At 41.0% G+C, this 27,351-nt stretch overlaps 2 protein-coding genes across 3 annotated transcripts; one reads left to right on the top strand and one right to left on the bottom strand.

The window, feature by feature from the left end:
• Nucleotides 1–72: 72 nt before the first annotated feature.
• On the top strand, nt 73–25,431 carry urb1 (URB1 ribosome biogenesis homolog). Of its 2 annotated transcripts, none has more exons than XM_086081309.1 (39): nt 73–308; nt 398–537; nt 613–764; nt 1,460–1,589; nt 2,513–2,609; nt 2,686–2,771; nt 3,015–3,140; nt 3,323–3,453; nt 3,527–3,722; nt 4,723–4,860; nt 5,093–5,254; nt 5,332–5,470; nt 6,844–6,966; nt 7,038–7,150; nt 7,353–7,460; nt 7,922–8,038; nt 8,121–8,259; nt 9,301–9,459; nt 9,707–9,900; nt 10,904–11,119; nt 11,194–11,379; nt 12,677–13,490; nt 14,339–14,537; nt 14,613–14,799; nt 15,465–15,523; nt 15,596–15,786; nt 15,879–15,989; nt 17,019–17,082; nt 17,158–17,326; nt 18,252–18,354; nt 18,429–18,589; nt 18,693–18,804; nt 20,572–20,678; nt 20,808–20,951; nt 21,040–21,149; nt 22,008–22,196; nt 22,262–22,503; nt 23,733–24,272; nt 25,097–25,431. In XM_086081309.1, the coding sequence occupies exons 1-39, from the start codon at nt 104–106 to the stop codon at nt 25,270–25,272; spliced, it is 6,735 nt and encodes a 2,244-aa protein (XP_085937435.1). In that variant the 5' UTR covers nt 73–103; the 3' UTR covers nt 25,273–25,431. The 2 variants fall into 2 exon arrangements, with proteins under 2 accessions (XP_085937435.1, XP_085937434.1); XM_086081308.1 differs by having other exon boundaries at nt 6,835–6,966.
• Nucleotides 25,398–26,186, bottom strand: mrap (melanocortin 2 receptor accessory protein). The gene is made up of 3 exons (XM_086081310.1): nt 26,087–26,186; nt 25,927–26,023; nt 25,398–25,449 (listed from the first exon to the last, which is right to left on the bottom strand). Exons 1-3 carry the CDS (start codon nt 26,184–26,186, stop codon nt 25,398–25,400), a joined length of 249 nt encoding a protein of 82 aa, XP_085937436.1.
• Between the last annotated feature and the right edge of the window lie 1,165 nt (nt 26,187–27,351).

Here is a 27,351-nt window from a genome sequence, read left to right as displayed (position 1 = left end):
CGATTTCTCAGTCACTGTGCGGAACCAATCTTCAGTCGGCCAACGTTTCCAACCGGGTGCCAATTCCTTCGGACGGGTTGTCTCTGTTTACACTGCAACGTGGATGAAAGTTTCCCTCTCAAGACACCCGACCTGGCCAATAGTTTATTTTGTATTATTTAGCCATTGTAAACATTTAAAAATGAATAAAAAGCGTCCGAGTGAAGACGCGGCGAAGCCCAACACGGCGGCCAAAAAAGAAAAGATGACTGAGTTTACCGGGACTCTTTTTAAAAGCATGCTGAATGACCCCACCACAGCCATGAAGGGTAAGTATTTTACCTAACGATTAATAAATAAATGTATTATTAATCATAAGAGCACAAACAAAATGATGTTTATTTTTGGTCGCCTCCAGGACTTGAGAGGTTTGTATCAACCGCCAAGAAGCTTCCGTCATCTGAGTTGTATGATGTGGTTGAAGGTTTCATTAAAATCTCCATGGAGTGTTCAGAAATATTCAAATTGCTGGAAGGAGAAAAACAAACTGAGAGAGAGGTAACTTTGACTCAAAATCTTACTTCATGGTCCTAAAAGGAACGCCAAATTAATTAGCTGATCTTCGCTGTGCAGATGGTGCTGATCTTCGAGAGTCTGGAGATGATTCTCCTGAGGACCGCCAGTGACCTGTCCCACTTCAACATGGTGGGCAACGTCATTGTGAAAAAGACAGTTTCCGGTCACATGAAGCTGATTCAAGGATGCTTACATTCAGAAAATTACAGGTCTGTCGGTTTAACACAACTACTGTAGTGTACATAAAGGTAGCAATGGCTTTGCTTTAAAGAAGACCCGTTAAGTAGTGATGGCAAAATGAAGCTTCATGAAGCACTTGTAATATTTTTTTGACTCCTCTAGATGCCACTCTTGGTTGAAAGATGCCGTGGAAATGTAATCAATTTCCTTTGCACTAGCCTTTATATTTAAATCAAGAGCACCATCTAGGGGAGTCAAAAAATATTACAAGTGCTTCATGAAGCTTCATTTTGCCATCAGTACCGTTAAGCACTCAACAAAAAAATTCCCTGGTGTCCGAATAACATAATATGCTAGGGATTGTGTGTATTGCAGCCTGGAAACATGCCATGCCTGCTGGGGATCATAGTGGAAATGTAGCATTAGCTTTTGCTGGATATCAAATCTTCACCCTGCCTATCTACCAGGTCCTAAGCGGAGAAAGTCAGCATTGGGGCAGTTATTATGTGAAACAATTGGGCAAAATTGCAAATGCCTTGCTTACAGATTTATTTCCAGAAATAGGAAGCCCACAAAAGATTTTACTGCCAAGACCCAACTATTTGTATACAAACGACTGAAAAGTCAATCTTTAATTAATATGATCCAACGGAACCTCTGAAGTTGAAGACAATTTGTCTCCTGGGTGCTCATCTACATTCAATGATACAATTTTTCCACACAGATTGGTTTGTCAGTGCCTGAGCCTCCTGTCTGCTGCCATATCTCAAGGGCCCGAAGCTGCCAGAGTGATCCTGAGTCACATTTATATGCATAAATCCATCTCTGGGCTGGTCAGAAGGAAAGATAAGAGGGTGAGAGGACTAAAAAGACATCTAATAAAGAGCATCCTGTACATGCAAATACACTCTCTGCCGAAAGATGACCAATTCCTTGACTTTAGCAATTGACTGACAACATTTGGGTTTGAATCGAGAGATCAACAGTTCAGCGTTTATTTCCGGGTCTTGCTTGTGTTTCCCAACCAGACAGATTTCTTGACATTTTTACTACTTGGAAGTGTAACCCACATAAAAATGTTGATTATTGCCAACACAGCTATTTGGAATGGAGCACGAGTGTGCTAAGTGTCAGATGTCAAGGTATATATGAGGGAAAGGCTAGCTTATGTTGTCCGTCAACAACAGTGAGTCCAAACTCTGGCCTGTGGGCCGTTTGCTGCCCATGCGTGTTTTATTTATTTAAATTTTATAAGCCTGTTGTGTATTTGAGCAATGAGTTGAAAACATGACCCTCATCAGAAGATTAGAAGAAAAGGATGAATGATATCACAGTCTTAAAAAAAAAAGTATATATTTTTAGAAGTAGAATATTACACGATGTTGTATTTGAAATTATTTAGATAAAAAAATACACCTATAACACAATGTTCCATTTTTAATTAAAAAATCAAATACATTTTTAACGTTTCAAGATATCACATTAGTGTTAATACCTTTTTGTATTGTCACCGATAACCCAAAGCTCAAAAGTAGCCTATTTTGTTTTCCTTTTAATACGCTTAACTGCTTTGCATCTATTGACATCTAGTACACTGGATTGATTAGAGCAGGTTTTTACAAATTTCTCCCTTCCATTTTGCTGTGTGTGGCCCTCAGGGGAAAAAGTTTGGACATCCCAAGTTGACAGCGAAAACAAAATCAATGAATTGGCCTCACTTTGCCACCTCACAGGAGCGCATATCTTCATCTTCTTCTTCTTCTTCTGCTTCTTCCAGGGAAGACCCGACGTTCGCATGGCCTTTATCCAGTTTGCCCTCTCCTTTTTGGTGTCCGGGGACAATGTAACAGTTGGACAGATACTAGAGGTCAAAGGTAAGCATGGAGTAATAATCACCAAGCAACTTTTTTTTTTTAAGCATGTTGCTCATGTGTTAATGTGTTTCGGCAGAGCTTCTGCCTGAGATTTTGAGTACGGGGCTGAAGGAGGACAGGATGTCCGTCGTCAATCTGATCTTGTCCACGCTGAAGACCAGAGTAAGCACGCGATCATCAATTTCACCACTGTTCCGATGTTTTTGCGAGATAAAACCAAGATCAGTTATGTTAAAAACCTTTTCCACTCAATGTGACCTATAACCCATACTAGCCATTTGGACAAAAATAACTCTTTTTACACGTCAATTAGTGTGCAGACCAATGCTGCTAATCAGAAGCCACGTTTGCTTTGATCTCCATGTACGCTTCTTGATGATGTTTATGCGTTTTGTCTTTTTGCAGGTTGTATTAAACAAGGCCATTAGCAAAACACAAAAAGTGCGTTTTTTCACAGCGGCAATGTTGACCAACATCGCGTCCCTGTATAAATGGAACGGGATTGTGGATGCCACCACGGAAGTGAACGAAGTGAGTTTTTGTCTCATTTGAATTAAAGCTTTGCTAGTGTTGGTCTAAAGCAATAAGGGGGTGTTCGAGCTTGGGAATTTTTCAAAAGGTGGAAACTTTCCTTGGCAATTAAAATAAATAAACCAGAATTACTAAACTTGAAGTTTGCTCGCTTGTCTAAATGATATTTTCTATGTTGAAAGATGGAGGATGACTCTGAGGATGCTGGGATATGGGTGGTGCGGGAGATGGCTCACAGTTTCCTTCTAGAATTGTGTTGCTCCCGAAAGTACGGCATCAGCTTCCACGATGGCAGCTTCGGCACTGCCGGCAGGCAAGTATTCCGTTTTTACTATCGACATTAGCACAGAACATGCTGTTTGTAACGACCTCGACTTTCGCCGCAGAGCCGGCAACATCGTGCTGCTTCAGTTCCTGGTCGGCCTGAAGCAGGCGACGGAGGACGCGCTGGTGGCCGAGCTGGTGGTCCGCACGCTCAAAGCCAGTCCGGACGTCCTCACGCGATTCTTCAAGGAGACGCATTACTCTTACACGCCCCGCCTCAAAAGTGCCTGGCAGGACAATGTGAAGCTGCTCAAGAAGGTGAATGTATGAGAAAATGAGAAAACAATCTGCACAAGAATTCCGTTTAGTTTATGCAGAAATGTGATGTAAATAGAAACGGTAAACAGTGACATTAATGTACTACAGGAAAGTAGAGACAAAACTAAAAAGTAAAACTATACAGAAAATATATATTTATATTTTAAGTTAATAAATATTGAACCCGAATGAAAATAAAGATATACAATTTAGGATTTTTTATGATTATAATAATAATAATGATATTAATAACTTTTTTTGTAAAGCACTTTATATTTGACATCAAACCTCAAAATGCTACAGTGAGTAAACATAAAACACATGTTTAATTGTATAATTTGTATTTTTATATTTGTATTTACTATACATATAATGTATACACAATCACATATTGTATAGATGTATTTTTATTGTAAGTTTAATTAATTTAAAAATAGCAAAAATAAAACAATATTGAAAGAGGCAATGCAGAAATTGTTACATGTACATGCATTAAAAATTAGGAGTTAGCAAACAAAACAAATTGATTAATTTCTCTTTCTTGGCAAGAAAAAAGAAAATAGTAAATGAAGAAAATACACTGAAAACATTTAAATTAATACATGCTGTATATAATATCAATGCAGGAAAAATGGATAAATTTAATTATAATAATAAATAAATAATAAAGATTTTATAATGTGTTCGACAAATGTATTGGCAATTAAAATCTAAAATCAGTTTAATATTCTGAACATTTAAATAAAAGAAATGTATTATTTTCCCTTGGTATTTTTTTTTAATCATTATTATTTATTTGTAATTTAAAAAAAAAACTTTTGGGCAATTTTATTTTTTATCATCATACAGTGCAGTTCTACATCACACTACAATTACAATAATAAACATATTGTATGCAACTCTTGTATTATTAGCACTTATTTGCTGCTGTCGGTGCACCCAATGAAGAGTGCTGTGCTTTTTTGTCGACTAATACATCCTATCTCTAATATCACATCAGATCTACGAGACTCAGCCGGACATCAGCGTTTTGTTCCAATCCTGTGAGCACGTTCCTCTCCCGCGCCTGCTCTCCATGATTACGGTGGTCTCGCTGCCCCCCGTCTGCAACAAGACCTTCTTCACACAGGGCCTCAATGTAAGCGCCTCCTGCCACAATCGCAGTACAGTAAATAAAAGTTAAAAACCAAACAGTTGAACAACTGAATGTTTTGTTTGGAGAGAAATCACTGATTTGTGATGTGATGCTGTCATTATTCCTTGCTAAGAATTTCACTTTCATTTGCATACTAAAATACCACTAGAGGGAGCCTCAAACATTTAGAATCATTGAATTCAACCAATAATCCGCTCGTCTCCTTTCTCGATAGTTTGCCAACACAGCGGTGCAATTCACCACTTTCAACATGATGAGCTTCATTTTAAAGAAAGCTGACAAGAACATCGAGTTCCTCCTGGACCACCGCTCAGATGCGTACACGCCGGACATGATGGCCGACCTGGTGCAGCAGTACAGAGAGATGCTTTGCAAGGTTAACGCAATAAAATGTCATTTTTCATACCTTCAAATTTAGATTCTCCTGCTTTTAAGGTCATTTTGTTTTGCTAGATTTTGCCGGATATGACGAGTGTCGTCTCAAACTGGCAGTCACTCAGCAAGAAGGACAAGACGCACGGCGAAGGAAGTAAGACGAACAAGGAAGCGAGCGCAAAACGGATAGATGAAGAGGACCAAGCCACTTTATTAGGTACACTTGCATAGTATGTGCCCAATAGAAAAGCTGCAGATGAGAAAAAGCTCCCTTTTCGTTGGGGTTTACAGTGGCGTGCTGAGATCTTTTTCTATACCACTGAAAACTACAACCACAATAATAACCAAATTTCTTGAATGAAAAACATCAATTGTGAGTGCTTTTATACTTCAAAATTCAAATTTTTTATACCACTTTGCATTACATTCTAGCAAATATATTTGCATATCCACAAATTCAACTAGAAGAGTCCTCACAAATTCCCTGGGATTATTATTTATTTTTATACTGTAATTTAGCGGTGTCTAAATTCCCAAAGTAGGATATGAAAAATATGTCAATATGACATAATTCCGGGTGTTTTTTTTTTAAAAACGTGACCTCATAAAGGGCTCTCAAATTCAACTGTCTTGGATTTGCTTTAACTAGACTAAGTGCAATTTCTGCAGAAATTGAGTGGGAATGCTGAAACCTGAATGTGAATAGCTAAATGCTAAGATGAATGCTTTTTAAGTAAATTGAAAGATAAAATATGTGAAAATTACAAAGTATTAATTGTAGTTGAAAGATAAATGAATAAAAAGAACACAAACTTGAGAGGCATACATTTGTGAAGCAAATAAAAATTTATTTTGTAAAGTGTTACTGAAAGTACCCTCCATTCATTTAGATGGAAAAGTGGACCTGGTTTGCATTGCAAAAACAACTAAAACAAGCACTCAATAGTGCCACCTAGGCATGCAGTACCCTCCATTCATTTAGATTGAAAAGTGGAACGAAGTATACCCAATAGAAAAATGCAACAACAACAAAAAACACTTAATAGCGCCACCTAGGCATGCAGTACACAAAAAAATCACTCAATAGCGCCACCCAGGCATGCAGCACCCTTCATTCATTTAGATGGAAAACTGTAACTATGATAGTTGTTGTACATGTATATCCCTTAGCAGAATTGCCATGGATATATTTGCAATGTACAGTCGGAGGTGGGATTCAAACCCGCGACCTCCTACTTACCGGGTTACTACAAGGCACTTTACCATCTGCTTCATTGAGCAGTATCAGACAGCTGGTAATGATGCTCAGTTGTATGTATGGAAGTGGGCGTGAAAAGTGGGACTTAGAAAAAGTTTAATGTCAGTCCCATTGAAAATGAATGGGTAAATGTTGATATTTATTGTTAAATTGTGCGAATACTGCAAGTAATGTGGAATCAAACAATAAATACCCAGGAAGGCGTGAATTTTTGAAGCAAGTTGAACTTTGATCGGTGTAAATCGGAAGTATTATGTGGGAGTTTGTTTCACGGCAAAAAAATTGTGGAGAATAAAAATCACAATAACCACAATGAACTAAAGTCCTTTCAGCTCCTGAGACACCCGAGGTCATCCTGCTCAAAGCGCTCATCCTGCAGGTCGTTTGTCTCTACCAAAAAGTTGTGCCGCACTTGGTTACTCAGTGCAAGTTTGACTTCAGCAAGCTCCTAAAAGGTAATTTGTTTTATTTTTAGGCTATTGGACGTGCCTGTCGGAACTTCAATAACATTCTTTATTGCCTAAAGGCATCGTGTCAGAGGGCGGCGTGAATGAGGAAGTAGCTCCCGTCTTGCAGCATCAGATACTACAGCTGGCGTTAGACCTTCCTGCAAGCAAGTTCTCGTGGTTCCGTCTGCAGGTAAGAAGCTCCCAGCTGTCTTACGAACGTGTCATTAAATATCACGAGGATCAAGATGTCATCACGAGTTTGTTTGAAACAGCGGTCCTGTCACGCTCACTCCAACCCCCGTTTCCGTAAAAGAAAACGTCAGCAGACTAAAATTGGCTGTAAATGCTCTCATCTTGCTGCCGCTTTGGTTGTACCTTTTCTCGTTCAAAAGGAATCTGCCGATAACAACGAGAAGTCTGTACTCTATCTGCTCCTCAAGATGTTCGTCGGCAGCCGCTGCAACCAACTGAAGACCTCCACTCGAATGCTGGTTCTTAAAGTAAGGAGCCCAATGTGTACCGTATAGGTGTCGTGCGAGTGGCTCGCAACCTGTCTGGGGCGTATCTCGCCTCTTGTCCTTGTCAGCCGGGATAAGTTCCAGCTCGAGTAAGCGCTGGCTGCAGAGTGTCGTTTGAGGCGTGCCTCTGCGTGGGGGGCACCGAAACGTTTGACTCCACCCACGCGGATTCTCGACCTCAAAGCTCCTCCTTCATTGAGTCTGTGTGTGTGTGTTTTGATTCATGACTCTGTGGATTCCCATTGGATTAATGACATTTCAAGTCATTTTAATGGAGGCTGTTGATTTGATAGTAAAATGTGTGATGGGCTTGGTCATGGTACTACTAAATGGAGAAAAATACCCCCCCCCCCCCCCCCCCCCATAATGTGGACAAATCCACATCACTAACAAAAACTGTAAGTACTACTATACTTATGTTGCTGGTCTTGTGTGGTGTTCAGGTGCTGAAGGACAGCGGCGTGTTTGAGTACACCTGGTCTGAACTGGAACTCTGGCTGGACCAGCTGGACCGAGTAGAGCCTGGCCAACAAGAGACGGTCATCCAGTTTTTGGAGAGAGTGAGCAGGGTGTATTTACGTGACCTCGGAGAATGCTCATGATATCGATATTAGGAATAAACAATCTATTTCTTCTTTGGAGGTGTTTGTCAAGATCGTGTGCCATTCGCACATATACACAGATAAAGTTGCCGGCCTGGTGCAGGAGGCGGCATACCAGCAGTCCAACCTGAGTAGCCAGGAGGGAGATGCGGCCAGTGTCTGTGTGTCTCACATTGACGGTAAGCCTCTTAACTTATTCACTCCCAAACCATTTTCACAGAAGCAATCCCCTCCACTCCCGCCTGTTTTATTGGATTTTGACAGATTTAGCAAGGCCCACAGAATATTGTGTTCTATAGCTACAAAAACATGGAACCTACCAAAAGAAAGATTAAAGTCTCTTATTTCTTAAGGAAAAAAAGTATGTTTCTTTCTGTTTCCGTTTTGCAGCAATTAGCATTGCAATATAGCTAAGTTTCATCCTTATTAACAAATCTATTTAGAATTTTGAGTAAGTAAGCTTTTTTTCAACATGGCCCTGGTTGATCTCCGTTGTTCTGCTGCCACCTGCTGGCTGTTTGTGTAATAACTACCATTTCTTCAATCGTTCAGAGGCTGCATCAAAGCCTTGTGTATGCTCGAGCATAAAAAACCGTAAAAACATATAAATATGTCTTTGGGACACTTAAAACATTTACAATAGAACGTATTTATTTGTTTTTGCAAGCAAATGAGTTAAGTGTCTTGTGTGTGACACCTTTTCACTCAAAGGTGGGTACAGGATAGGGACAGAGCCGTAACATTAATTCGCAATTGAGCTGGTTGACACCCAGCTCCGTATTTTTTTTTTTCGTTTTGTTTTTTTGCTTATAGATGCCACATGATTGCTGCAAAAGTACTTCAAATGGAGCCTGGTATGTGGTAACTGTGAGTTTGTCTCGTGACTATAGTACCGGTAAATAGAGGTTGCAAACTCTTTTTATTGTAGTCAATGACTTGTGAGACACATTACAGTGATCCCCCGCTCATCATGTTAGTTACGTTCCACACCCACCCACGATCGGTGAAAATCTGCGATATAGAGCAACCATAAAATATGTACATAAATACTTAAAAAAAAAAAAAAGTAAACGCATGTGTAAAGCCGACATTTTCACTTTGGGGTGTTGTCACTTTTGATGCCAGCAGTTTAAGTCCAACAATCGGGGGGCTTTGATCGCAAGGCAGAGCAAACAGTACTCAAATTTGGGTTCAGTTTCAGTCTCTCCCTCTGCCGCCAGATGTTCTGGACATGCTGGACGTCATCATGGAGGGCAGCGAAGGTGACACTGAGGAGTTGGGGCTACCTCTGAGTGAGGAGCTTGTCGTTCAGACGTTTCCCTTCAGCGTGGCCGTCCCTGCCGCTCTGGAGGCCCGCAACAAACTTGCTCCAGACAAAGGTGACAAGTACTTCCTTTTTCAAAATTATTATGATTTCCAACCTGTCTCAACTGTTCAGCATTCTCAGCCAATCCTTTTATTGTTTTCTCAGAAGATCGAAAAAAGAGATTAAAGTTACGTAATGTTTTTTTTTTTTTAAACCTTTCTCCGGGTTGCCATTCTTAACCCTCACCTTCCAAATGTTCCAGAATTTTTCCACACTTGGAGATTTTGAACGAGAATGTGTGTGTGTGTTACCTCCTGTAGTGGCTGTGTTTGAGTACCTGTCGGCCGTTTTAAGTCACATCCTGCACAGCCAGCGTGATCCGATCCCGCTCTGCATGGGTCTGCTGCAGTACGACAAAGAGCTGATGTCCCCCGAAGGTTCTGCACACATCTCCATCGTGCGGCTTTACCACTATTACTCCAAGTGGCTGCCGCAGCAATGTCAAGTAGAGCTGGTCAGTTTGCCCTCGATTACGTTATGTTCCAAATTATAGGACCTAAGTTAAATATACACAGGGCTTAAAGTAAAAAAATATATAATAATAATAATAATAATAATGGCCCGGGTCTCGGTGCTACGGGGGCCGGCGGGGGTGGCTGGGGTTTGATGTCGTGCCCGCCCCGCTCCAGTGGGCGTCCTGGCACCTCGGGCGGGACCCAGTATCCGGGGGGGCGAGCCCTATCGCCCCGCCGGACGGGTCCCATATGCCCGCCGGGGTCCCGGTGGGGTGGGTGGGGGCTTGGTGGGCCGGTGCGCCTCCTGCCCCCGCCCGGTTGGGGAGGGCCCCGCTGGTCGCTCCTCTTAACTCACTACACTAGGTTTGCACAATACACTTTTATAGACATATAGGGCACATAACACACTTTGGGGGGTGGGGTAGGGTGGAAAAAAAAAGTAAAAAAAAAAAAATCCCGAGCCTGAACTTTTTCCGGGGAGAGGTGGTGCAATGTCTAATGTGCCGATTCGTTGTTCGACTGACATCAAGTCATTACTATTCGATTTGTGGCCGTGGATGGACTCTGGCATTTGGGAAACTTATGAAATTCCGGATGGCCAGTCCTTCCCAAGTGTCAGGTCATCTCTTTCATTATCAATTTATATTATGTGTAGCACTGCGGGTTGCAATCCCCTCTAGTGCCGCAACTATCGAATATTTCGGTATTCAAATATCCAAACGGAAAATTCTATTTATATAGGTTTCAGTTTCTTTTTTTCCCCCGGGGAAGTTTTTGCATGACTGTTGTTTCTCGATAACCGTCTCAGACAGGTTTGACAGTGAGTTTTCCAGATGATCAAAAACCAGATTTTTTTTTTAAAGTCCCCATTATTGTTGTAAGTTAGTACAACTGTTAATGCTTGAAACATTTTACTCAATGTGAATCATATTGACTATTTACGACATAAAACAAAAAATAGCATCAGTGTCGCATCAAGTACATTATTTTTTTTTCTTACAGTTTAAATCATCAGAATATCCGCCAGACAAAACGTCAACACCATCCTTCACTGCTCTAATGATAGCCGCATACCTAGACGGCCTGAGTTCCGTGCTGGCCGACACCTTCAGGACAAAGGTGGAGGTCGCCTTAGGTTCCATGTCGATCGCTGACCATCCACTTTGCATCAAGCAGATTTTACTCTACATCAAATCGACAGTGGACAACTTTGGCACGGTAAGAGAGCTAAAACAACAACAACGTCTAATTACACTCATTCGCATTATTTATTTTGATTCTCTTCTGCTCAGTTTCCAAAAAACACTGGCGCCGCCATTTTGAAGAGCTTAATGCAAATACTCCAAGATTTGCTGTTCAAGCTACAAGGCTGGCAGATGACTTCGGACCCTCAACCCAAAGAACAGAATAACCGAGATGGATCAGAGCTCTTCCTGGAAATGAACCAGTCGTCCACTGTGGAGGCAGACAAAGAGCAGGTCAGGAACAAAACATTTAGACCTAAACCAGAGACTGGTGGAAAGTGCTGGTACTGTTGTAATTTTTCTGCATTCCAGTCAAACTTGTGCACTTTTAGGATAGATATTCTCAATGGTGATTGTAATTTACAGTTCAACAGGTAAGTTAAAGAAAAAATAGAGGTGATTAAATTTAGACTTAGTTAACATCATCATTAACCGATCAGTTAACCGACTTCTCTGTTGCTCGAATTAATGATATGGACGTGCTTTTTTTTACGCTGTAATACGCGTAGCGCGTGAACGCGCAGCGTTTGAATTAGCTAAACACGTGAATTGAGCTTCAAACGCTGTGTCGCGTATATGCACAGCATTTGAAGCTCAATTTACGTGTGCCATTAATTAAAACACAGTTGGCCACCCTGGCTACTTGTTCCCCCCGCCCCTCACTCACTCTCTCACCCTCTCAAACATACACACACATTGCTTGTGAAATTACGAATTTATATGCTTTGATTGTGCCTGCTGATGAGTTGGTCCGGCATTTCTTTCTCTCTTTTTCGCTCTCTTTTTTTCTCTCTCTCTCTCTATTAACTTTAGCGTGAATCCTAAGTGAGTCAAAAAACAGGAAAATAAAATTGCTAATCTCATGGTCATTAAAAACAAACAAACACCTTTAAGCCTTATATGGTTGTTTAAAAAAAAATAAAAATAAATAATAATAATATATATATATATATATATATATATATATATATATATATATATATATATATATACACATATACATATGCACGAGTTAGAAATTGCACTTTTTTAAAAATGTTGACAACAATATTATTTTCCATTTAATTGAAAATGAATATCCGTTATTGGCCTCCCTGACTACTAATAATAGGTATCGTATCGGCCCTAAAAAAAACAACCCATCAGTCTATCTCTAATTTATAATATCCACTCCATTTATCCACCTCATCCCCAGGTTCCATTAAAAAACAAAATCTTAAAAAAAACAAAAACTTTTGTGGTATATTGCCGACACTGTATCTGCCGGTGTAACCTTTAACACAACACGTTTGTGTCATTCAGTTGAAGTTAGCGGTTATCACTTGATTTCTGTCACCTGGAAGTACCCCGTTGCCTATGTTGACTGTCGATAACAGTTTCCTTCTGTGTTTTTTTTATTTTATAATTTTTTTCTTTTTTTCTTTTTTTCTTTTTTCTTTTTTCTTTTTTCTTTTTTTCTTTTATAAAGAGCTCAGTATTGTTCATTCGGAAATGTCATCATCATTGCTCTTTATTCCTTCTGTGTTTTTAGATGCTTCTCTCAGCCCTGAACTCCATCTTCAAGCATCCCTGCGTGGAGCAGTGGTATCTGTCTCTGGAAGTGGCCACCCCGCCCCCGCACTCTTTGAGAACATTACAACTGAAGCACATGTGCGCTCAGCTGAGCAATGGCATCACCACCCTGTTGGCGACGAGTGCCCCGACCCTGCGTGAGTTGGGTCACACGGAGCTTATCGCGCCCTACGCTGGCGCTATCGAGAAAGCCGTGCACAGGGAGCTGCAGGAAACGAGATCCAAGACTCCCAAGGGGCAGTCCAGATCATTCCATGCCCTCCTGTCCTTGCACGGCTACATGGACCCCTCCAAAGTGAGAGACGTGGTGTCGGCGCTGCTGCTCCTCCCGCAGGAGAGGCTCGTTACTACACAAGGTCAGCTGAGTGTTTACGGCCAGGCCACGCTGCAGATCATCACCGAGAATCAGGACCGGGACGACGGCATCTTCCTGTCGCAGGCTCACCTGGGCGGCCTGGGCACACTTCTGCTGTCCTGCTCCAGCCCGACACTCGAGGCCCTCCTGCTCCAGACGCTGTCCCGCGAGCCCGGAAGTGCCCGGCTCGTCCGCACTGACGTGCTGCAGGAATGCCTCCGCGGTCCTCTTCGTGACTCTTTGGCTATCGCAGACCTGCTGGTGAGCAACTGCTCCACACAGCGTCTCTGCTTTGAGAGATGGTGTCTCCAGCCGGATAACATCAAGACGATGACCAACATGATGGACAGCTTCCTCCCGCTGATCAGTGCGTACTTGCTGGTGGCGGGGAGGGAGGATCCGGCAACGTCCAAAGACGGTTTGTATTAAAACGGCAAGAGAATGTGTGCTTGTTTGATCTATTATTACCTCCACCAGGGAGCTTTGTAAGTATCATCGTCTATAACAGTAATATTGTAGCCCATTGGCGCGCCCTGAGAGATTGTGTGAAATGAACCAATTTCGTTTAACAGGCTGGAAAATGATTATGTATTTACTACAAATAATGTGTCTTTGTCCATCTGTCTATGCTAAAATCTCTGCCAAATACAATTTAAGTGACGTATGCCAAGTTTGATTCAGATCTGATCCAAATTGTACATTTGGCATGATGGCAATAATGTTCTGATCGTTGCACCAATCCAATTTGAGTTCAATTTGTGAATCCGCAGTCAGAAGCGGTAGTATGAAACAAAGTAGAATCCAGATCTTCAAATTCTCGATATCTTCAAATCGAGTGTTGTAGGTAATGTTTTTTGCTTTAGAGAAAATTTGGTGTAAATTAATTAAAATATGAACAAATTTCACATTTGGTAGCAATTCTAATTTAAAATGAGAAAATCATGTTACTATGTCTAATTAATTCAATCTAATTTGAAGAAAAATAATTATGCAATACCAGAAACTAATTTAATCCAGATCTGATCAAAATTGTGTATTTGTCAACAATGTTTGACATGGAAAGAAAAAATCCCAATTAACATGTTTGTTTAGATTTTTCGAATCTCTTCCAATTCATTTTTTTTTTATGAAGATGGATTCTGATCCAAATCTAATTCAGATTGGGGATTTTGAAGTAATATAAATGTAAAGTGGTGTTTATATCTGATAAATCATCTTATGCTTTATTGTGCTCATGTATTACTGAACTTTGTTATATTTTTGTAGTCCAACAAGACGTTTTAAAGGCCATGAAGGAGAACCTCCTGTCCAAGTTGAGCCAGTCTGCTCTCAGAGACATGACAGAAGCCGCTACTGTGGTTGGAACACTGGCAGCTCTCATCAAGCTCTCTGCCGACATTCGAGACATCGGGGACTTGATGAAAAACCTGCCAGATGCCCTGCAGAGAACGGACAGTTTTGAAAGGTCAGTTTTGCCACAACGTTTACAAGGCTTCGACTCAGAACATGTCAAATTTTAGGCTGCTTTTTTCCCTGTCAGGTGGCAGCTGGTGGACGTCATCACGGAGAAGCTCGCCGACTTTCCAGAAGAAGAAGTAACGTGGAGGAAGCGTGTCACCACATCCACCCTCAAGTGTCTGATTGCGTCTTTCGGTCACGTCAGTGATCAGGCCTCAAGCACCTCTACTCAAGAGCACAGCCTTTTGGGAAGACTGCAGGCACTCATCGTAGGTTAACAAATGCCAGTACGATGGTATATTAGGGCCACGTACAATTAGTTTTTTTTTAGAGGGTAGGGGCAATATTCCCAGAAAAAAAATCGCAAATTTGCGACTTTATAAAATGGCAAATTTGCGACTTTATAAAATGGCAAATTTGCGACTTTATAAAGTGTCAGATTTGTAAGAAAAAATCGTAACTATAGTCTGTGAGGATTTGTTGGTGGTTAATGGAACGATGTTTGTGAAATGAAAAGGCAGGATGGAGACGGATCCATTCTTAATTTAAACCTTTACTCATCATACACGGCAGCTAGAGCGACAACACTTCCTGATCCCCTATCAGCTGACTAACACTAACCAATCAGAAGCTAGCATACTTTAGGTAAATGCAAGTGAATGACGGAGAGCAGCAGATTCGACACATCAATTTAGCTGCTTCTTCTTTTCCTTTCCTGTCGCTGGCAGTACCCAACACTTCAAAGTGGGAATGTTTAACATGATATGGTTAAAACCTCCTTATTTGAAAACCTGACTGAAAATTATTGGCACAAACATCCAAGTAGTACGCTACATGTATTTCTCATAAGTTTCTGAGTTTTTTTCTCGCAATGTAATCATTTAACAACGTTGTTGTAGCTTTTGGAGTTCAAACATTTGCCATGTCTGCGCAGATATCAAGTGACGACATCGCTGCAGCCGACTGGAACGCTTTTGTGCGCAATGGACTGAAGTGAGTGAGTCATGACTTATACTTCAATTTCTTTACAATGAATCACCAATGTGACTATGTGCTCTTCTGCAGGTGCCGCTACAGAGATGTGCATTTCCTCAACACCCTGCAGAGCCTTTTGGATGTGATGTACCATCCCAACGGCATCCCAAATGGTCTAATCCCTTTAGCCACCCTCCACATGATGACCAGCAGCCACTCCTTATTCCTGCCCACCATGTTAGACTGTGACGATGACGATCCGAGCAGGAGTCAGGCTCAAGGTACGCGAATACCTCAAGATGAACAGAAAACTAAAAATCCTGACTGGTTGGTTTTCAAGGATTGGTTGGCCTTTTTGTCTGTTGCTTTTCAGAAGCCGTGGTGTCACTCCTCCTCAGTCTGGTGAGGAAATGTCCAGCAGTGTGCAACATGAATCATTTCTTAGTACTTTTGGGAGCGTACGGAGCCACGCTCAGTAATACAGGTAATGTCAAACGAGGTTAGTCTGATTCAAATGCCACATGTTGTGGGTCAAAATCACCCACTTTCAAGTTAAAGAACAAATTGTCAGCTTTTTACTATCAAACTTTGCACCAACAGTCATTCTAAAAAAAAAAGGCTAATTTAGACATATTTGCAATGGAAACAGTTAAGATGCTTAAGAACAAAGTTTTTTTTTTTTGTCTGAAACTTCACATCGACAGACTAAGAAGTTGTTATGTTGATAATATGTGCAGTAAAAATTGTTAATAATAAGCTATAAAAATTTTTATTGGGTTGGGTTTGGAATATTAAACATTCCTGGTCAAATTGACCCATTTTAAGAGTAGAAAAAAGTACAAAGTATAATCAAATGGACCCATTTTAAAGTTAAAGATACAAATGAGTCCGTTTTTCTATTTTGCTATGAAACTTTAACTCATCAAAAAAATGGTTCGCTTTGACTTTTTTCAATTAAATTGATTACTAATGTTTATCGTAATGGTAAGTAGTATATTTCAATAAATTGTATATTTCATGATGAAACTTGTTAAAAATTGTTCATTTCAAATACGTGTTTATTGGGATATTTATCATCAAAACACTGTCAGGGTGTTGATTTAGCTCACTGCGTTGAGCACCCACAGCATGTGTAGAGAGGCTCATCCTTGGAGCAAGCGACCCCGGTTCGATACCCGGGCTGTGCAGGTCATTCTGTCTCTCTCCTGTTTCCCATCAACTCTTCAGCTGTCGTGTCAATTGAAGACTAAAAAAATTTTGTATTCTATTAGTTCACCACTAAATGTTACTAAATAATACACTGTACCTTTGAAGCTGAGTTGTCCTTCCGTCTCCTTTTCGAATATGTACAATCTAATTTTATTTTGAATTTTACTGTTATGTTAGTTAAATTTTTGTCTGTTATGTTCTTGTGTCATTTTCACCCATGTTCCAAGTCTAGACTACAACAACAAATTGTGTTGCTGGTTGTCCGATCATTCTTTTTTTCACTGCATCTCGTCCCTTCAAACAGATCAGACAATACTGCTGCTCCTTCAGGAATACGAAAAAAATCATGTCAGTCTTCTCAAATTTCAGTGAGTACCATTTTATTTCTTCTTCATCTCACTAATTGCTCGTACATGCTTACACTTTGGGAATTCCTGCCACAGATCCATTATTTGGGGTCCGGCAGCTTTGGAGCACCACAAAACCAGGAAGAGCTTGGAATCATCTCTGTGGAAGCAAACCCACTCGGACGACATCTTGGCGTTGCTCAACGCCGACAAAATGCTCCAAACCATCGCACGCTTTCCGCAGAGCCGCAAGATTATCCCGCAGGTGTGCTTGGGAATTTGTTGCATCGTCATTGGCACGCTTTTTATTTGAAAAAAAAAAAGTGTTTAAGCCACCACTAAGAGTTTTAGGTGTAAAATAGTTGAGGAGAGCGCCGTTGGCACTTGGTGTGTTTTTCTTTCTTCTTCTTTTTTTTTTTTTTTTGCAGTGGGCGGAAAAAGGTCTTGGGGAGCTCTGGTTTCAAAATGAGCTTGAAAAAAAAGTTAAACAAAAAAAATTAACTATGGTGGCATTGTATCTCTTTTGGATGAGCTCATGCTGTCTGAAGCAATGCAGACAGTCATACCAACATGGCGGATCTTAGGAAATATGTGTTCACGATTAAAGTGTTTATGTTAAATCTACTTCAGAGTGTTAAAAAAGAGAACAGTTGGTGGAGATTATTTAAATTTAGAAGTAGTAGCATAGCAGTAGTATGACTTATGTACGTGTGTCTACACACGTACTGCATGTGCAAAAATATACTAGTAGTACTTCTTAAAATAGTGTGGAAAAAAGTTGGTTCAAGTTCATCAAAAGCACATTTTCGTTGTTGTTGGTATTTTATAGAACAAAACAACTGTTCAGATGTTTGAGGCTTCAGTAAAGCAAAAATTATTAGCATTAAAAGTCACTGTTGCCAGAAAATAAATCTTTGAACAAAAAGCTTGTTTTCCACAGTTTTTTTGGTTCAAAATAGGTGATTTTTTGTGGTGGAAGAAGAGAGTCAAGGTCTCATGAAACACAATATTCTGTGAGCCTTCAAAGATCAGTCAGAATGCTTGAAATTGGCTGTTAACTCTTGAGTTTTTTTTTTTTAATGCATGGCTCAATCTGTTTTATTAAGAAGGATTAACAGCGCCATCTGCTGGATCTATTGAGGAAAAACGGCTTCTCTTATATCAAACAATTTTTGGGGGACAATTTACAGGCAGATAAAGTGCAGCTGTTCGACATCAAAGCTGTGAACGACCTCAGCAGTTTGTACGACCCTTGCTTTCTCCTTCCTCTCTTCAGCGCCATTCTCCAACCAGGTGAGCGAATTTCACTCTCGCTCCTATCCCCGCTCGTCTTTCCCGTTCACCGTCCGTTGTGTCTCCCGTGGCAGAGGCTGTGGTGGACTGCTTCAAGTTCGTCTCTACCCATGCCCTCGGGCTGACCTTAGCGGCTCTGAGCAGCTACGACGCCAAGGTGCGAGCGGCGGCGTACTACGTGCTGACCTGCTTCTACCAGCACCTGGAGGCCGCCCGCTTCAGAGAGAAGAGACAGGTATAAAAAAAAATTAAAAAAAACTACAATTAAATAGCTGTCAGTAATCTCAAAAGTAAAAATAAATAAATACAAGCACTGATTGAATTCTCCCGGCCTACAGCTGCTGTACTTGCTGGACATGGTGAAGAACGGAGTTCGAAAGCAGAATCAGCGGCTTCCCTTTGTCTTAACCACGTACATAAGCAAAGTGGCTCAGCAGATGCTCAGACCTGGTGGGTGACCTTAAAAAAATCCCGCTTGGAAGCATGAAAATGACAATTTTGACAGATTATTTTAGAAAATGACCTCTACATCCCAATACAGTATTGTCTTTTTCTTAAAATTGCATGAAATATGAATGAAGTGCTTTTCAATTAATTTTTGCAATGCCCAATTAATTCCCTCCTAATTATTTTTTGGGTGATCCTCTAAAGTTGAATGTGAGATGAATTGAGTGGATATAACTACAGTAATTTCTGACCTATAAGGCGCACCTGACTGTAAACTGCGCTAGCTTAATTTGCGGAATGCTCGAGTTTGTTACACATATAAGCCGCACTCGACTGTAAGCCGCAGGTGTTTTACTGTTACCTTACCGGGTTCCCGCTACTTTCTTTTCCATAATTAGGGCGCAAATTGTCTTGCTCTTGTTCTGTCTCTCCTACTGTATTTGGTCTCACTTGATTTGTTTTGCTCTTGCGCTTCCTTTATAGTGCGTTCTTGTGACCTGGTGGATAAGCCGCACCAGTTTGTATTATCCGCAGGATCGAATGCAAGTGAAAAAAGTAGCGGTTTATAGTCTAGAAATTACTGTACTCATTATGTTATATCTTCATATGCATTATGCATTGTTTGGGAATTTATTGTATTATATATGTAGGGTGTTACTTTCTCTTTCTTCTTTACGCATGTGCAATAGATAAGGGCTTATAACTCATACCAATCTTATCCGTGCACTTATAATGAGCATGTTTTGTTTTATTTTCCATTGTTTAATTTTATCCTATGAGGTATTATTAAATAAGAGCAACTTATTAGTATATTAACATGATAGAAGTAACGGGGAGTAGGACTAGATAATGTTCTTGTACTTCTTCCTACTCCTTTTGAACATGTACTGCATATGGGGTAGATGCCATGGACTTCCGACTTCCGGGTTTCACACATCAGCGCCGTTTCCGGCCACTGCTGGCCGCGTTCCAACACTCGCACCCCCACCCCAGCGCCCCCCAACCACGCGCTCCCGCCCGCAGGCCGTCTCAGATTTCTGAAACGCTTCGAACAACTGAGACGGACACACTACACACTCGCACCCGTCGACGGGAACACGCAAATGAGGGACGCGGCCCACACGTCACAAACTGGAACCGGAAACAAAGCTGATGTGTGAAACCCGGGAGTCGGAAGTCCCGCCTCCTCTGTGGCATATACCCCATTATGACACTATTGCTGAATTATTTTAAACTTTTTTTTTAATATACTTGTAATGTGTCTATGTTTATATGTTCAATAAACCAAACCAAACAAACAAACAAAATTAGAAGATGCTAAATGGTTAGCAATCGCGATTAGCATTAGCGTGCTAACTATTCGGCAAACTAACACTAACTACCATTTAGTTCCTACATACATCATTATAGCGACATGAGTTGACTTGACTGGATATAAGTATTAATTATTATCTTTTGTGCATGAGCATTATTAAGCACCAACAAAATTTGCTTATGCTAACTGTTTAGCGGTCGCGATTAGCATTAGCACGTGAGCAATTATCATTTAAGGTAAACAAACTCCAACCACCATTGTGATATTACATTTCACAAAATTGAGCAACAGCTCGCCTGCAGATTTGTTTTTACTAACAGACAGGTAAAAGATTTCCTTGGTTGATTTCATACGTGGTAGGTTAATTGGCAGACAAACAGTCAAGTTTCCTTTACTGGTCAGGCATGTCCGTGTTTGTTTATGTTTCCCTTTCTGTGTTGCCTTTTTTGGCTCAGAGGACTACATGTACGTGGTCCTGAATCGCTTCCTGCTGTCCCATCAGAGTTTGGATATGAGGAAGGTTCCCGAGTTCTTTAAGCTTTTCTACAGCTTCGACCTCGAGGTAAAGCGCCCAGCGAAACTGCTTAAAGACACAAACAGAACCCGCTTATGTCTACAACCTTGACGCGTTTGTTTTGGTTTGTGGGTCATGGGGAGGTGGACTGATTGTGTTTGTCTGTCTGTTGCGAAGCACAAGACAGAACGCGAGTGGATCCTGAGCGTGCTGGAGGAAGGAATAAGTGACGGACACTGCTACGACGTGTGCAACCAGCAAGGCATCTTCCACAGCCTCCTGGGCTTTGCCAGCGGCCCCTTGTGTGACGAACACGCTCAGGTTGTTGACCGCAGTTGGCATGCATTCTTCCATTGTATTGCTGGCCATCCAATTCCATGCGGAGGTGAAAAGTGACTCTGTCCACCAGGCGCAGATCATCAGGGTGTTGTGCCAGGCGGCACGCGTAACCAGAGCAGCCTACGACCTGAGCAAGAGCTGCGGCCTTCTGACGTGGATTATACAGATGGTTGAAAAAAGGTGCACGCTCATGTGGGGTGGTTCGTTCCTTATTTCCGTCTTCAAACCATTCAATTTGAAGATAATAAGGAAAAAAATGGTAGTGATATGAGTCCTAATAAAATTTAATTTTTTATGTTTGGTTTGAATATCTGGTGGTCAGAAGCATTAGTCAATATATGTTTTATATGTAACTGAGTAGGGCTCGATCTGGATCCTAAAGTAAACTCAAGTTTGATACGATTTGATTCAGTTCAATCCAATATCAATTAATATACATACAGTATCGTTATGGAACATTCAATATTCTTAAATGACAAGCACACGATAAAAACTCCACAAACATTAAATTACAAATTAATTCATGTGGAGGCTGTAACTGGTCAAATGGTGTTCATTTCATCCATTCAATAATTGTAAATTAAAAATATTGTGAGTCAGTCAGTTCATTAGTAAATGTAAGAAAATACTTTGAAATGCCCGTAAACAGTACATTTCAAGAAAACAGCAAGATACGAAAAACTAAATGTATTCTCTCATGAATTTATAGGAAAAAGACATTAAAATAATCAATTTATATTTTTATGAATCCATATTGGGCTATGAAAAGGAAAATCAATTTGAGTAATTGACTTCTTTTTTTTAAACCCAGCCCTATAACTGAAGCATAATTTATTGTCTATCGACCAACCAATATTTCATAAACATGATTTAAGTCTAAAATTGAAGTATGAAGCGTCTGGCTTTTTTTGTGTGTTAGATATTGAACCGAATACCAAAATCGGTCACTCATTTGACAACTGATACACGGATTCCCGGCCCAGAATGAACCCTTCAATGCGTTTACGTGATGGTTACGATTTTCTTCTTCACCCTTAGGAACCTCGGACAACATTTGCTCGGCCCCATCATAGATCTGCTCCACGTGTTGTGGTTCACAAACCTTGGAAAGAAGGAGAAGCCCATCAACACAGGGGAGACATTGGAACAAGAGACAGCCAAATGCCTCCCGCTCACGCTCATCAACGAATTCCTATGCTTGGCTTTAACCATCAGCTGCCGCTTGAGGTAAACATTGCGCCGATGTAAGAAGCGCCTCTCGGTCAAGGATGCTGATGTTTGTCTTGTGTCAGGTTGGGCGTGAAGGCCGCCCAGCTCGGCGCATTCCTGCGCACCCTCTCGTCCGTACTCGCGCATCGGACGAGCGCTCTGGCCGCCGGCGAACGGGCCGAGCGGATGACGCTGCGAGCTCAGCCTCTGTCCTCCGCTCAGGCTCTCGCTCTGCTGCTGTGCTGGAGCACCCTGGCTGGCCACGCGGCGCTCCTGGGCCAGATACAGGCCTTATGTGAAAAGCACAAAGTCAAGGAACTGTTGGGTGAGTGCACTTTATTGGAACACCTAATGACAACTTTGGCAAATGTTAATAAGAATGCAATCAAGCAACAAGGAAAATAGACGGGAAGATCAGGAATCTGCAGCAAAACTGAATAAAATTAAATACGTGACTACCCCGCCACAAACCCCCTCCCACCCTGACCCCCGATTTTATACTAACTGCCTACGAGCTGTATGTGTCTCATCTGTATGTATACTGTATAGTTTATACAGTAGTCTGCTCCCGAGATGGGAGGAGCAAGATGGCCGCCCTGTGGCTTCAACGGCTTGCACGGGCGTGTGTGGGCTACTGGCTATCCAGTCATAATAGTCAGATCGGTGGTTTTGTGGTCTCTTTAGACTGAAAAGGGAGAAAATTATCATCGGTACATGTCTGATGTTCGGAACAAAACAATCTGCGTCAAAATCGCTAAAGAAATAAAAGAGTTGTAATAAATGTATTGCAGCCAGTCTGCCAGACACATTTAAGATGGCGGTTGGCATCTTCTATGATAAACATAGAGCAAAACTCACTCTGTCAAGAGCCGCCGTGTAGCCCATACGCGCCCTTGCAAGCCATTGAAGCCGCAGGGCGGCCATCTTACTCCTCTTATCTTGCGGGTAGACTGCTGTATAAACTGTACAGTATACGTTCAGAAACTTAAGAAAAACATCAGTGTGGCGGCGCGGGATCCTGGAGCATAGAGTAGGTTATTTAAAAAACCTTTCCGTGCGGTTGGTATGCTGTGTGATCCAAGTTTATTCTCCGCTAATGCTAATCGCGATTGTTAACCGTTTAGCATAGGCTAATTTTGTTGCTGTTTGTGTGATATGTGCATAGAAGATAAGGAACAATTCATATTTATATCCAATAAATTCAACTCACGTTCAACCGTAGTGGACTTAAAATAATCATATTAATAATGTATTTTATTTTATTTTATTTGGGGGGGGGGGGTGTACGGGGAATCGATTAGTCGTGGAATAATGAATAGGAGACTCAATTTAAAAAATTTAATAAAATAAATAAACATTTTCTATTTTAGTGACAGCACTATAATGAATCATATAATGAAACATATTTTTGAACAAATCATTTAACAGCCGAAAAAGGAATAGGTTGAATCACCAGGCTTATTTTTGCCTATCCTATACAGTCGTGTGAATGACATGTATATTTGGAATTTCAGTGTTTGCCATCATTTGTCCTCTCTCGTGGCATTAATACAGGAGGGTCCGTGAGGGACAAGACCCGGGTTAAAGGCTCCCAAGCCCGCACTCAAAAGAAGAACCTGTCAGGCGACACTGAAACAGAAGAACCACAGCAAAGTCTCCTAACTGAGTGCAGATCATATCTCGGCAGCATCTTTATGCACTGGCGACCCGCGTTTGTCCTCGGTGAAGCGCAACGCGCCGAGAGTCCCGGTCTGCTGGCTGTGGAAACGGCCGACCTGCTCACCAGGTGGACCCTCAGGTGGCTGGTGGAGAACGCGTACGACGACGAACGCTCAAAGTGCTTCCTGCGCTGGCTCGAAGAGAACTTGATGGCGAACCAGGAGATTGTGGACGCGCTGCTGCGGGATCCCGCCCCCAAGGCGGACCTGCTTCGTCTCTACCATCGCACGTGCCAAACGCCCGCGGGGGAAACTTTCCGCTTGTTCACCCACGTCATGACGCGCTTGCTGGAGAGGCGGGGACGACTTCCCGAGATGCATCGAGCGGTCATGTCGGCTTGTCGGCCGGAAGATACGCAAGATGAGTCGAAATGCGGTAAGACTTTTGACCCTCTCGTTGTGTTTAGTTGAATCCGCTGTGTTTAATTATTCAAAAGCCTGAAATGGCATTTATATTTTTTTAACGTTTCAAAATGATTGCGTTCATTTCAAGTTCCTTTAACGCCACAAATTTTTTTTTACACGCGATTAATGACCGTCCCTTATTGGAAAGCCTGTACTGGGGGGATTCCCGTCGCAACGCAGCAGAGACGTCCGCGTCAAAATCTAGCAGTAATACATTTAATAATAATGCATATATTTATGGAGACTGGGGTATAATTTCAAAAAATTACTGAATTTCACAAGTTACTTCGTGTTAAAGATGAGATAGCTCTTAATATAAAAAGAAAAATGCGCTGAGCTGTCACCGTCTTACAAATGCAATTATGCCATCTAGTGGCAGAAAAATGACCTTAACACAAATCAATATCACACTTTAATTTTAACTCAATTTTATGAATTATTATAAAATTACTGTATCAATGACAATGATTTCTATCAGTTTAACATGTTTCCACTTTCATGGTAACCATGAGTATGAAAAATATATTATTGTACATTTTAAACAGATATAAAATTAGCAATTAATCATGAGTTAACTATTGAAGTCATGCAATTAATTACGATTAAAAATGTAATCGCCTGATACCCATAATTTAATTTTTATTTTTTCATGATTAACATTGTTGCAACCCTGGTCCTTAGTCAGAAGTTGCGAAAATGTCGGAACTAAAATTTTTGAATATTTCAAACTTTAAAATTGTTCAGTTTGTCCAACAGCACCACTGACGCACATTTTCTTCACGTTCCCTTTCCTAGAAGCGGGCCTGTCGCTGCTGTCTTTGTACGTCCAGGAGGTGTGGAGCGGAGCCGATTCGCCGCAACTCTTCCTGTCTCACATCGCCATGGTGACCGCAGGCGAGCGTAAGCAGACGAAAGCTCATCAATCGGCCATCAGAGCTGTCTGTAAAGACTTTGTAGCCATGAAGACGTGAGCGCTACGTCGTATCGCGTGCAAGGTGTTACCATCCTGTTCAAATGTGACCAAAGCAATTTCCGTTTGTACACTTGGAAAAGGTCGTTTATTTGCTTCTTTTATTCAGTGATTATTCATGTGGGTTCATATTAAACTGGATGATGTGTTTCTCCTTTGACTCCTGCGTCTGCGTCTCCTGCAACGACACGAGACAAACGTGTCACCTGCGTTTTTATGCATTGGCTAATTATTGTACAGTCTATTCGCAGGTGATAGGGACGAGCCCTGCAACCTTCAAAGTAGCAACGCATGTGACAGTAGGCGTACGCTCTTTATCCTCTGCAAAAAAACATGACTACTCTTACTGCATGTTAGTTGCAACGGTCTTCTTCAGTTTCATTAGTGTAGTATGTCTATGCTGCCCCCTGGTGGCCAAGGCGCGCACACCAGAAGGAGTAGCACATTGTCAATGAAACGAAACATGAAATCATGATTTTGAAACTCTTGAATTCTTTACACCAATGTTAAATTTTGATGACCATATTATCATAGTGTTTCAAAATCATTCCAAAGGAATTGTTGGCCATTTTAGTAGGGCTCGACCGATATGCATTTTTTTTTTTAGGCCGATACCGATAAAATATACACAATGCATAAAATAAGTCGCACTCACCATGGCAAGCGCCTGCTGCCTGACATGAGATTCAACGAGAGGAAGAGGACCCCCACAAAGGCAGCGAGAGTGACCCAAAATGCAATAACGATAGAGTCTGAAAGAAAGAGGCCACGTGAGAAGGACTGAGCAAAATAAATAATCAAGCAAATGGACTCACATTTGTTGTATTTCAGCTTGCTTTCGTCCACAACCACTGGATCCACGTAGCCATAATAATATTCCCATCCGGTGAAAGCCACGCTGGTCGAGTTGCGCATCCTAAGTCTTGTTCCAGAGCGATGCTGCTCGAGCAAAGTTTTGGACGGAATGGACCCGAGCTGTGTTGTCCCAACGCAAAGCTGTCCTCGACTCTTTGCAAAATAGGCGGGGTCCCCTCAGGCCTGTCAACATGGCTACTTTGACCTTTTTTTTGTCTTTCATAAAAACATCAAAAAGGTTTTATTTATTTTTTATAATCATTTATAAATATATATCTTTACTCTCCTCCATCACCCATCATGCCTTTTTACATTCTTTCTTCTGTTTATTCCTGCTTCTCATCCTTTCTCAGTGCCTTTTTTTCTTTTCTTCCTGGTCGCCTTCATTCCCTCCTACCTTTCTGCCTTCTTTCTTTTGCTACTTTTCTGTCTTCCTTCAGTAACTGACCAATAATTATTCAAGGTACCTGTAAAAAAAAAAATAGGGGGGGGGGGTCGAAACTTACATTTGAGGGCCACATACAGAAAAATGGAAGGATGCAATGGCCGCTTTGAAATTCTTTTAATCTCCATCCATCCATAATTTATTAAATATACTGAAATCAACCAAGCAAGCAATAATATATTGTTTATATTCTCTAGTTATTAAAAAAAAACGTGCCACATTTAGTCACCACAGTCTTTTGAAGTAAAATTTGATTATTTTAGTCATAAATACTTTATTTGTACCATTGCATATCTAGAAAAGCTCATATTAAGACAGCTACAGGTTTTTATTTTATTATTATTATTATTTATTATTTTTTTTAAACACCCATCTTACTTTAGTCGCAGGCCACTGAAAAATGTATGGTGAGCCGTAATTGCCCCTTGGGCCATAATTTGGACACCACTGCAGTAGACGTTCTCAAAATCAAAATGGAGTCCCAGGGGCCACCAGAGGCACGCACATTTTTTTTCCACATTATTTCTTTTTTTTATGTATGTATGCGGAGCCATGTGACAATAAAACATATTCAACAATTTTTTTAAGGGCAAGGGCATTTTTCCAGAATATAATTCTATATTTTAGAGAATGCATCTTTTCCAGAAAAAGCTACAATATTACAAATACTTTCTTTTGCTTTTCTTTTTTTTTACTACATTTATGAAAATATGACTTTATTTCTTTTTTAAACTGGCTTTGACTTTAGTGTGAGAACATTGTGACGTTGGTGTGGAATAA

This window comes from Leptonotus elevatus, chromosome 7, assembly GCF_054856555.1.
Source record: "Leptonotus elevatus isolate MCC_2025b chromosome 7, RoL_Lele_1.0, whole genome shotgun sequence".
NCBI classification, from domain to species: Eukaryota; Metazoa; Chordata; class Actinopteri; order Syngnathiformes; family Syngnathidae; genus Leptonotus; species Leptonotus elevatus.
The sequence above is the reverse complement of the archived record's forward strand: the minus strand, read 5'-3'. Positions and strand labels throughout refer to the sequence as shown.